Source organism: Ctenopharyngodon idella, chromosome 16 (assembly GCF_019924925.1).
Source record: "Ctenopharyngodon idella isolate HZGC_01 chromosome 16, HZGC01, whole genome shotgun sequence".
NCBI classification, from domain to species: Eukaryota; Metazoa; Chordata; class Actinopteri; order Cypriniformes; family Xenocyprididae; genus Ctenopharyngodon; species Ctenopharyngodon idella.
Window position 1 is genome coordinate 5,493,411 of NC_067235.1, and position 12,817 is coordinate 5,506,227.

The 12,817-nt window shown below is 35.3% G+C and overlaps 1 protein-coding gene across 1 annotated transcript in view; it reads right to left on the minus strand.

Moving 5' to 3' along the window:
- Positions 1 to 2,942: 2,942 nt before the first annotated feature.
- Positions 2,943 to 12,817, minus strand: part of cers2b (ceramide synthase 2b) — a 35,294-nt gene continuing 25,419 nt past the window's right edge. Inside the window, exons 8-11 of the mRNA XM_051865496.1 lie at positions 11,844 to 11,972; positions 8,291 to 8,397; positions 7,552 to 7,705; positions 2,943 to 3,680 (exon numbers count right to left, since the gene is read on the minus strand). Of these exons, the coding sequence (XP_051721456.1) occupies positions 3,534 to 3,680; positions 7,552 to 7,705; positions 8,291 to 8,397; positions 11,844 to 11,972 (537 nt within the window). The 3' untranslated portion in view covers positions 2,943 to 3,533. The remainder of the gene's footprint in view (positions 3,681 to 7,551; positions 7,706 to 8,290; positions 8,398 to 11,843; positions 11,973 to 12,817) is intronic.

Genomic DNA, 12,817 nt, shown 5'->3' on the forward strand with positions numbered 1-12,817 from the left:
TCATGTTGACTTCAAAGTAAGTGTAAAAAAAAATGTACTAAATAAACCAATCGCAGTAACCAATCACACGTAACCAATCGCAGTAGCATCTGGAGGTCACATGACTCCACGCGGAAGAGACTCTCGAGTGGCATTCCTTCCATTCATTGAAAATGTCTTTGCGTGAAATTCATGAGCTGCATTCCGATTCAGAGAGGGTCCCGAAGTTCACTTGACTTTGACAGTTTTCATAGGTTCACTTGATATTTAAAATGTCCTACAACATAGCTAGACGACAGATTTCTCGAATTATAACCGCTGTGAAAAATAAATACATTAGCATACTTAGAAAAGAGTAGCCTACTTATTACGGAAACTGTGAACCATGTAATGTTTTTGAACACTCAATTAAATGAAAATGATATTAAATGGAATTAGCTGAATTTTAGTTGGACTTAAGTACAACTTTATATGTAATTTCATAATAATATATATACATATATATAATTACACATTTTAATGATGAAGTTGCAGTGTAGTGCATTTAAAATATATGAACTTTAAGTAATTTGGAATAACACATTAACACAGTTACAATTAATCAAATACTTTACATGTGCTTTAGTATGTAGGAGAAATCAGACAAACACGTCAGGTGCGACACACATTCAGTATTTTATTGTTAACATTCTCCATAATAATATCTTCATATTACAAAACACAAGAAAAATACAAAATAAAGATAATACTGTAATCTGACTCGGCTGCATTTGAAACAATGTACAGAGGACAATGGGAGGAATGATGAAATCAGAGAAGGACAAAGAAATGCAATGTGAATGAGATGCTTAGAATAGAGCAGGTTAGTCAGAGGTGATGACAGAGTGTCGTCCATGACTGAATCTGTACAGAAATGTAGAGAGTACTGGCCGTTTTGAGTGAGAAGAACCTCACAAAAACTGCACCACAGAGAAGTTTCAAGGGTGGCAAACTGCATCAGCACAAACTCACACACTTTTACACATTCTTTCTATCTTTGGTTTGCAGCTTGTGAATGTTCAGAACCTGTGTGACAACAAACATGCTACAACTTTATCCAGTATGTGTTTACTCAGTGTTACGAATAATAATAAATATGGGTTTAATATCATAAATTGGGGAATCACTTAATGGCTTGCCTGCCCAAAAAAACAAAACAAAACAAAACAAAAAAAAACCTTGTGTTGCCATGGAGAGTATATTACATCAGTGTACCGCATGGTTTTCCTTTGGTTTACACACTGTGTCAGAAAGTTTGTAACATTTGGCACACTAGCCATATTTAAAGGTGCACTCAGTAATTTTTTGTTTATAATGCGTTAGCTGATATGGCAGTGGTCTTGGGTTTATACTGACACTTTAGTGCAATGCAATGAGGAAAACATACTGAGTGCACTTTTAAATGACATAAAACATGGAAGGAAGTGTTTATAGAAGAAAAAAAAAAAAAAAGTCCCATGGGTCCCACTGTATAGCACTGGTCACATTTACCATTGTTTGGCAAATTTTTATGGTCGAAAACCAGTCATTTCAATATGAATCTATGTGAGCAGAAATTTCACATGAGGATGAGAGATTTCTACACATATTGAACAATCTATTTGCCACATTGACAAACAAAAGTCTGCTTGATTTAAAAGTGACTTCTGTGTGAGCATTTCTTCATACATCAACAGACAATGGAGCTATTACAAAATTTCGTTAGTGTGAAAGCACCTTAAGTTGGTATTCAAATGTACTTCAGTTGTGACTGAAAACAATGTAGATGCATAGTTATACTCTGGAAAGTATGGAAGCTTGTTTCCAGAATATTCACAATTGCTTGTTTATATCTCATAATAGAGTGCAACAGTCAGTTCTGGAAGTAAAATCTCCATTCATTTTCTCCATAGGGAAACTGATTTTGAATGATAACTTATAAACCTTTAAAGACAGCACTACTGTGAGCTATGAGGTTGTTAATCAAAGGTATTTGATTCCGTAGAAGCTGTCACTATGCATTATTTCAACTTGGTTTTAAAATAATCGTATTTAACAGTGGAATTCGTGGTGAAAAACTACATTACCCATGATGCTGTACAGAAAATTCCACCAATCAAAGCAAAACATGCCAATAGAGCTCTTTAGCTCCGCCCACTCCCCAAGCACTGCGAATCTTCCTAAACACTCTAAAAACACTTAAATATTTATATGTATATATATATATATATATATATATATATATATATATATATATATATATTGCAATAAACTTTATATATATTTATATATAAAACTACTCATTTACTCATTATAAATGAGTAGTTTTATATTTATTGTTTTTAATTTGAATATGCTGTTTGCAGTGCTTCATGTGATTGTAGTTCTTTCTGTCACTAAAGCTGTGAAGTACACAGTCTCATTACTTTGCATTTTTGTCTGATTTTCAAACACTTTTGTGCTTAATATAAAAGTTAGTAATGTTATTATTCACCTCATAGCTGGTTGGCTTGGTTCATGGCTTATAACGCTTTAACAAAGACTTTTTTAAAATCCCTATGAGAATGAATGGAAAAATTCAGCGCCGCTATTCTGAGAAAACTTTATAACTTGCAACTGTGAGTTAAAAAAAGAGACTGTGAAATATAAACTCACAATTCAGACTTTTTTCTGAGTTTATATCTTACATTTCTGCCTTTATTTCTCGCAATTCCGAGTTTTTAAAAAAAGTCCGAATTGTAAGATATAAACTTGTAATTGTGAGGAAAAAAGACAGAAATGCAAGTTTATATCCTGACTCGTTTTCCTCAGGATTGTCGAATGTAAACTTATAAAGTCAGAATTGCAAGAAATAAAAAAAAGTCAGAACTGTGGGACAAAAAGTCGCAGTTACCTCAAATTTTTTATTCCATAGGAAAGAGACTGCAAAAAAAAAATGAAAAAGAGCAAACGATGGCAAAGGAAGGCACTATTTAAAGGGGCAGGTCACCTAAAATAAGTGTTCTGTCATCATGTTGTCCACAACCCATATGGCTTTTTTATTTAGGACATCAAAAGAAAAGTTTAGCGTAATGTCTGAGCTGCTCTCTTCCATACAATAAAATTAGCTACAGAATGCACAAAAATGCACCATAAAAGAAGTCCGCACGACATGAGCACTTTATTTCAAGTCGTACAACAGCTTCACCATTGGCTTTATAGGCAAGAGCAGTTTGGACGTTCTGCCATAAATAACTCCAAGAAAGTCATAGAGGTTTGGAACAACATCAGTAAATGATATTGATTTTTAAGTGACCTGCTCCTGTAAGCATATGTCAGTAGAGGCAGCATTCCTCTGTTTGGCACTTGTGACCGATGTGCCTGTGTTCATGTGATGACTGTTACTGTATGTGTGTGTTTCTCTGTACTCTGTAGTGTACAAAGCGATTATCTGTTTGTAAAACTGGGACTGTTCCTCTGTTCTTCACTCCTCTCTGTTCTGCTTCAGGAGAGTCTTTGTGTTTTTGAGCATTTCTCCATCCTGTCCTCTCAGGACGTCACTCTGTTTTTGAGCGGTTGTTGTTATATGCAGCGTGACCATTCTGAACTGGTCCATTTTTCTTTATCTCTCCATTTTTCATCTCCTCTTCCTCCTCTGACTCATCCGTCTCGTCTCTATCAGACCTCTCATCTTCTACTGACGACTGTTGAGTAAGAACAGGAGAGAATCAAATATATACACAAAGCCAGAAAGGCAACCAATTTAAAGGGATAGTTTAAGTACACTTAAGTGACCTTTTATTTAAAGAAGTACACTTATTATTAAGTGCTTGATTATAATTTTAACTCTATTTTGTTATTCAATATTACATTTAAAGTTAAACATACTAAATTCCTACTACATCATTACAAATGTATTTAAATACATGACACACTAGTTTCTGTAACATGTATGTCTTATTTAGGCCTTGTTTTCATTGTGTTTTGGACTTTGTCTTCCTTGACCCAGTTTCTCAGTTTGTTTGATTAACAATCCCTGTTGTTTAATTAATTAACTCATTAGTTCCCTTTGTTTGCTCTGTTCATAAATACCCTGAGTTCTTCCTCTTCCTCTGTTCATCTTCGTTTGAAAGAGCATTTGGTTGTTTTCTAGTGTTCTCCTATAAGTTTTTTAGCAATCGTTCCTGTGTATTACTTTTGATATGAATATATATACTTTTGATATAAAACAAAGTCTCAAATTTCAATTTTTGCAATTTTAAAAGAAATTTAAACAAATAGCATTTTGTGGCTCTTTAATGTGTCATGACAGATCGCTGTAGCGCCTCAGTTCAAGCGGCTCGTGAACCGATCATCTCTTCCTACTAGTTAATTTATAGCATCAAATAAACATGAATGAACATCAGAAGGATTGTTGTTTAAACCACGAAAAGACATCAGTACACACCATTTTTCAAGTTCAAGTCCACCAATGTTAATCTACTAACTCTCCTGACTGCTTTGTCGGACATAACGGCGAATCCGTGAATCTATTGGTTAGATCGCCTTGTCAATCAAACTCCCAGCGAAGCGTCAATTGTGCTCCTTCTATGAAAAATTTCAGCAGGATTCAGGCCTCATCATAGCACAGAAACTGCACTTGTTAAAATGACAAATTACTTACTTCTAGCTTCTGACCAAGTCTGTATCTCGATACTAGTGTTACTTGATCTTAGTGCTGTGTTTGACACTATAGATCAAAAAATACTCTTAGGTTGACTACAATATTACATTGGTATTCAGGGACAGGCATTAAGGTGGTTTAGATCATACTTATCAGACATTACCATTTTGCTATTTTAAACAGGGAAATGTCTAAGATAACATCAGTAAATTATGGAGTGCCTCAAGGATCTGTGTTAGGCCCTCTGCTATTTTCAATATATATGCTGCCACTTGGTAAAAGAAAACATGGAATTAGTTTCCACTGCTATGCTGATCATACTCAGTTATGTATTTCATCAAGACCAGATGAAATCTCTAAATGATCCAAGTTGACAGAGTGTGTTAAAGATATAAATTATTGATGACCAGTAATTCTCTTCTATTAAATTCAGATAAGACTGAGGTATTACTTATTGGACCAAAAACCTGTACACAGAATCTCTCAGACTACAATCTGCATTTAGAAGGATGTACTGTTACTCCATCCTCGACAGTTAAAGACCTGGGTGTTATATTAGACAGCAACTTGTCCTTCGAAAATCATATATCATATGTTACAAAAGCAGCCTTCTTCCACCTCAGAAACATTGCTAGGCTACGGAATATGTTATCTGTTTCTGATGCAGAAAAGTTAGTTCATGCATTCATGACCTCTAGACTAAAATTACTGTAATACATTACAAGATGGTTGTCCTGCTTCCTCAATAAACAAGCTACAATTAGTCCAAAATGCAGCTGCTAGAGTTCTTACCAAGTTAAGAAAATATGGTCATATAACACCAATTTTTTCATCTCTACACTGGTTACCTATTAAGTTCTGTATCGATTATAAAATATTGCTAATGACCTATAAGGCTCTAAATGGTTTAGCTCCTGTGTACTTAACCGATCTTCTATCACCCTACAATCCTTCACGCTCTTTAAGATCACAAAACTCTGGACTTCTGGTTGTACCTAGGATATCTAAGTCCACTAAAGGAGGGAGAGTGTTTTCTCTTTTGGCTCCTAAACTCTGGAATAGCCTTCCTGATAACGTTCGGAGCTCAGACTCGCTCACCCAGTTTAAATCTAGATTAAAGACACATCTCTTTAGCCAAGCATTCACATAATGCATCTCATATCCATGTTCTCCAGTTACATCAGATCAAATGCACATGATTATCTTTGCTTAATGTTATGAACAGTAGCTACGCTAATTATTCTCCATTTGCTTTTCTGTTTCATCTCGGGATATGTATGCAGAGTGCATACATATAATGACGTACTTAAGTCCTACTTAAGTGGGTCAATTTCTTAATTTTTTTTAATTTTTACTATAATACATTTTTCATTTAACTGTAATTAACATACAATTAAAAGCATTTCATTCATTTTGCACTTAAGTATGTACTTTTAAAGTATAGTATTTCCATGATAAGTACTCTTTTTAAAAGTATGCTAAAGTGTAGTTCTTTTTCACAAGAGTTCTGAGCTTCTGAAGTGATTCAATAAACGTAAAATTCAACTTTTTAAAGTTATTTTAAGTTATCTTTATTAACTTTGTTTAACTCCCTTTATCACTCTGAACTATAGGTTGAGAAAGAGAAATAAATAAAACAGATTCAAAACTTCAAACTTCAAAACCCCACATAAACATTTTCCTTCATAATCACAGACAAATGCTCCTACATTATAATTATTTAAATTATAATAACGATAATAAAAATCAGGAGAGATCCAGTCGTGGATGCAGTTTGGTCAATACAGGTGAAAAAAAAAGTACATTTCAATAATGTACTTAAAGTGCTCTATTTTCGTGCACTAATATTGTACTTAATATACTAAAAATTCTTCTTTAGTACTTCTTAAGATAATCTTAAGAACATCTAAGTGTACTCAACTGTGCTATTTTGAGACACCATGAAATATGAACTAAAATGTGCTTTTAATATACTATCTCTATTTTTGATAAAATCTGATGGTTCAGTGAGGCCTGCATTGCCAGCAAGATAATTAACACTTTCAAACTCCCAGAAAACTACTAAAGACATATTTAAAACAGTTCATGTGAGTACAGTGGTTCAACCTTAATATTATAAAGCGACGAGAATACTTTTTGTGTGCCAAAAAACCCCCCCAAAATAACGACTTTATTCAACAATATCTAGTGATGGGCGATTTCAAAACACTGCTTCATGAAGCTTCGAAGCTTTACGAATCTTTTGTTTCGAATCAGTGGTTCGGAGCGCGTATCAAACTACCAAAGTCACGTGAACTATTGAAATTTCGAAACACTTATGATGTAACGAAGCTTTGTTTACTGAAATCACGTGACTTTGGCGCTCCGAACCACTGATTGGAAAAGTTGTTATTTTGTTTTTTTGCCGCACAAAAAGAATTCTCACCGCTTTATAATATTAAGGTAGAACCACTGTAGTCACATGAACTGTTTTAAATATGTCTTTAGTAGCTTTCTGGGCATCTGAAAGTGTTAACTTGCTGGCCATAGAGGCCTCACTGAACCATCGGATTTCATCAAAAATATCTTAATTTGTGTTCTGAAGATGAACGAAGGTCTTACGGGTGTGGAATAACATGAGGGTGAGGATTGCCCACTGAATGCCTATAAAATGCATGCCTGCCTTAGCTGGTCTTGATGACTGCAACACGTTCAACAACACAGCACATTCTCAATAAAGAATCCTGCTGAAGAGTCCCAAAATTTGTTAGTCACACTTTACCGAGCATTTGTTTTTCTCAAATTTGTGTTTAGTCACCCCTGGTCTCCCATGTGTACAACCTTACACTATTCCCATGAGATAAAATGGAAACACTGTTTATCTGTTACTGATAAAACTGTGTAAAAGTGAATATGAATTCACACAGACGTACGTTACTCCTCAAGAAGCGGAAGGCCAAGCGTATGATCAGCGCGGCCCAGAAGATGTGCAGACACAGAAGAACCATCAGCAGCCCGTTAAAGAAGTAATATCCAAAGAAAGGAGGGTACACGGTCACGGGATACACCCACGTACAGTACATGATCCTGTGAGAAAGATAGAAACACATGAGTTACATGCAGGGTTTGACATGCAAGTTTTTTACATGCAAGTTTTTTGCTCACCAGCCACTTTGGCTTGTGGTTTTCCAGTAGCCACTCAGCATTTTCACTGGCCACAATTTTGTTGTTGGGAAATTACATTTTATTAGGGGTGTGATGATAAACTTAGCTCACGAGATAGGATGATACACGAGAACGAGACAATATTTTAACGCTATCTTTAATGTTGAAATATATGACTTGAAAAATTGTCTTTTATTTAAAATGCAAAACAATGCAAGTGCATTTTGAAATGTTTTAACTAATCTAGGTTATCTAATTTGGTAATTGAGTAATCGGTCAATTAATTTGACGATTAATGAAGTATTCAGATTTTTTCTTTCTTTTGTGGTAATAAAAATAGACCTAAATGAAAATGACTTAAAATGCATGCACATATAATAACAATGAGGCGATAATAATTGGTTGAAATAAAGTATCAAAAGCAAGTAATCATTTGGTTTTATCGAACAACACATTGTTAAAATATGTGTGGAGAGAAACAGAGAGAGAGACAGATGAAATGTGTACCGGAAAGGGAAGATGATGAGGCGTGTGACGATGAAGATCACAGCAAACAGGATGAAGATGTAGTTGCATGCGTTCTTCCATCTCGCGTAGTTAAACATCTTAGCTGACTGAGAGAGAGAGAGAAAGATGATATGATATGAGGGAGAGAAACTGATGTGTACAGAAGAGAGAGACGGAAATGGTTTTTGTACTGATATACATCATGTCATGAGTTCTTGCATCCAAATTCACATCATCTGTACTGTACAGGATGTAAGATTACAGCTCTAGACGGTATATTATTCCTAGTGGATTTTTGTAGTGTGCATTTGTGCTGGATTTTAGGGCAATTGTTGCTCACATTCCCTTTAGTTATGATAGAGGAGTTTCCATTTCAGCCATTTCTATTCAGAAGCTGCTGCTGTTTTTAAATGTATAAACCTAAGAATTTTCAAAGAAATTGTGGAACTGATTTTGAATGACAACTAGTAGATAAATGATTTGATATGCTTCTTACCACTTCAGCAGAATATACTGTAGTATGTACCAGTGTTAATTTTGGCAGCCATTTTTGATTTAGTCTTAGTCTTTATCTTCAGATGAAAATGCTCTTTAGTCTTAGTCACATTTTAGTCATTTTTGTCTTTCATATTTTAGTCTAGTTTTAGTCGACGAAAAGTCATTGCATTTTTGTCAAGTTTTAGTCATTACTTTTAGTCAAACTACAGTTACCAACATTAAATTTGATAGCTATTTTATATGTAGTCTTTAGACAAAATAATCATATTTTTTTCCTCTTTAGACCAATTCATTTAGGCTTATGAAAAATTTCAGTCAAGGTAACAGGCTGTATTGACATTGCACTCTTAGCAGTAGCACTTGTGCAATTCTACACATGCCTCTTCAGTGGTTCTCATACTTTTTAGTGTCGTACCCCCTGAGGGATTTAACATCCTTTTTTTTTACCTTTATAAATACCTTTGTAAAATAAATAATGCTTAAAAATTTCAATAAATACAATGATGATAAAAAAGTGATCCTTTTAAATATTACATTAAAACCAGTAGGTGGCGGTAAGCCACTGTTTTTATGAGTGAATCATCGAGTCATTCATTCTTTCAGTATCAAAGCGGCTGTATTTATGAATGGGTCATTGAATCATTGATGATTCATTCAAAGCCGCAGATTCGTTCACGAAACAGCTTGTGTGCTGCAGTTCTGCTGTGGCTTTCGTTGGGTATGTTTTTGTATCGAAGAGAGTTTTAATCTTAAATCTCTATGCAGTCTGTGTCTATATTTGTTCTTCATGATAGTAGTGCTAAATCCACACTTTTACAAAGGTGCATTGTCGAGAACAGCACTAACGTAGCGCGATTTGCTGGCGTGGATGTAGTTTTGACCGCGAAAGTTGAGGTAATTTGACTGAATGTTCTGTAGATTTACGGCATTTTACCTGCTAGAAATACATGCTCAGTTTTAATGTTATTTTAAGGTGGAGTAGAATTAAATGAGCGGTAAAACTCAGCATTTTGTTCGCGTAGGCCTACGGAACCACTGCTGGATATCAGCTACACTTTGATCGCAGATTTAGTCAGCAAACGAGCAGCGCAATATAGACCGAATGAATGACACTGTAAGTAGAAAATCTTTAATGATCGCTGAACTCCAGCTTACTTGTCTGTTTTCAGATCATCCGCGCTTCTTCCTCAGTTTAGAGAGCTCGTGTGCGTGGTTGACAGATTGCAAAGATTAAGTAAAACGTGTTCTTTTAACAGAAAAGCTCTGATTGGGGGTTTAAATTCTGGAAATCTGGCAACCGTAAGCATGAACGCTCGTAAAAACAGTCTGTAATGTTTTGTCTCCTTTAAAAAGTCCTTTTTTTAAAAAATTATATTTTAAAAGAGTGATTTTGGTAAAGTTTTTAGTTTTTTTAGCCACATTTCAGTCTCGTCTTTTTTCGTCAGTGATATTGCATGTGTTTTAGTCACAGTTATGGTTTAATGACATTGGTGTCGTCTCTCAGAGGTGGCCAACGAACATTTTTCGTCATAGTTTTCGTTAACGAAATTAACACTGGTATGTACACTAGCTTTCAAAAGTTTGGAGTCTATAAGATTTGTTTTGCTGAAACCCTATTGTAATTGTTAAAACTTCCAAGGATCAACATTCTCACCTAAGTCGTAGAGACTTGAAATTTTGAGGGCCAGTAGTACTCACAACGTCTATAGCGGCACCAAGACTCTCCCCGATCGGCCTGACAGGGGCACTACAGTGGTCAAAAGTATGAAATGGCCCATAACTCCTAAACCATTACGTGTAGGCTCAAGTGTCTTCCTTGGAATCCTTGGCTCAAGACGAATTCACTCGAAATTTTGGGTGATTTTGGATTTTTTGAAAAACCTACTTTTGTGAACTGGGTTTTTGGCCCGATTGGAACCAAACCATTGCAGCAAGATTCTCTGGAGTCTGATTGTCAATAATTATCAAAAAACAAGTTGAAATTTCAATTCGTGGTCCCTAAGGGCCACCAAAACGTTAAAAGTGGGTGAAGCCACTTTTACTAAAATGGCTATAACTCGTGAACGGAATGAGATATTTTCACCAAACTCAGCACACCTATGTAAGAGCTCATTCTGTGGTTGCGTGAACGGAGTGGCGACTGGCCACTTGGTGGTGCTATAACAGGAAAAAAAAAAAACATGAAAATGGCTAATACTACTTCAGCATTAGTCCGATTGACTTGAAAATTGGTTTGCAGTGTCTTTGTCCATGGGGCCATGAATGTCTATGAGGACATTGACATATCTCAAAAAACATGTCCGCCATCTGCCAATGAATTTTGAGCAGCTATCAGACAAGGTTAACGGAGACCGATTGGAACGAAACTCGCTGGGCATGTTTGACTCACGGCCCTAGAAGAAATCGGCAACCGGGAGGTGTAAAGGATTGTGTATCGCACAATTTTTCAAACATGCCCACGACATGCGTACCACATGGTAGAACTCCTCATTCTGAGCAACTTTGCCTCTAGGACCGCCTCTGTCCATCGAATCGTTCGTTAAATATTGGACATTATTTCAAAAACCAACTAGTCCTGGGTTTTTGCCTCAACCTCGATAACTGTTAAAAAGCTTTATAAACCATGAATTTCCTATGGTAAATTGCCTGTAAATGGTCTTTTCGATCTATGATTGAGATGGTTACAGGCTTGCTAATTAAAACATTATACCTTTTTATGCATGTGCTTAAAGGCCTTAAAGAGCTTGAACCCCGATAATTGCTGCTCGCAGCTATATTATTCTGAAATATTATTGCAATTTAAAAAAAACTGTTTCCTAATTGAATATATTGTAAAGTGTAATCTATTCCTGTGATCAAAGCTGAATTTTCAGCATCATTACTCCAGTCTTCAGTGTCACATGATCCTTCAGAAATCATTCTAATATGATGATTTGCACAACTAATTTGCCTAGATTTTTAACCACTAATAGACTCAACATCTATCCTAGTCCACTCTTTTGACAGTATCACATAGACGTCCCATTGTGCCTCTGTTTCTGGTTGTTGTTCTCACCTCTAGTAGATAGTCAGCTGAATCGTGCATGAACATGATGAGCGTTCCCGCTCTGATGTAATTAACACACCAGGAGAAACTGATCAGCATGATGGTGGCCACATGATGAATGATCTGCTCTTTGAAGTCCTGGAAGAGAGCGTAAGATAACGCCGATATCATTATACCATTAAGAGATGCTCATACTATGCCTCTCATTTTAATGCGAATCATTATAAAGAAAACAATGCAAAAAAAATTAACTAAATTATGATCCCTGACTCATTAGTTCATATTACACACAGCTAATACATTTCATGTGTTTAAATGCAGTCATTTCATTTGGTTATATTTTTTTTTCCCTTTCCCATGAGGTCTAGTTATAATGTTACTAGTTATATTTGTCATAATTTAGTTTATAATGACCATTTTCCACCCTCCTTGTGAGGCTGTTTTTTGCAGCTGTGCAACTGACAAAATAATGCATTGCATTGCTTGCATTTTAATACATTGTGTTTCCTTGGGCTTGAATTTTTGTGGGGTGCAATTCAACATGGTTGTATATTTAATCTGTGAATATTCAAATGGAAGCATTTCACACACAATGGCATTTTTAAAAATTCAACGATCAATATTCACATTTCAAAGTTCATTTACAAAATATTCAGTGTTTAAAAATACCACCTATAATATTCAACAGGCAATTTTCGGTCCGTTTTATTTTGCTTTATAAATTTACTTCCACAAATTCAGGTTCAAATGTTCATGTGTATAAATGTTTTCATCTTTCTGATGTCAGAGTTCCAGAAGAATAAAACATTGTTGCAGCAACATGGAAACATATTCTAAACATCTGTCATTAACCTCACCGCAAAAACAAAACGGCCTGCAGTGATCGCCATAAACTGCTGCTTTGAATACATCACATAGATCACATTAACTATGTGTTTGAATGAAACTATTCATTGAGATGCAAAGATGAGGTTTGCCGTGTG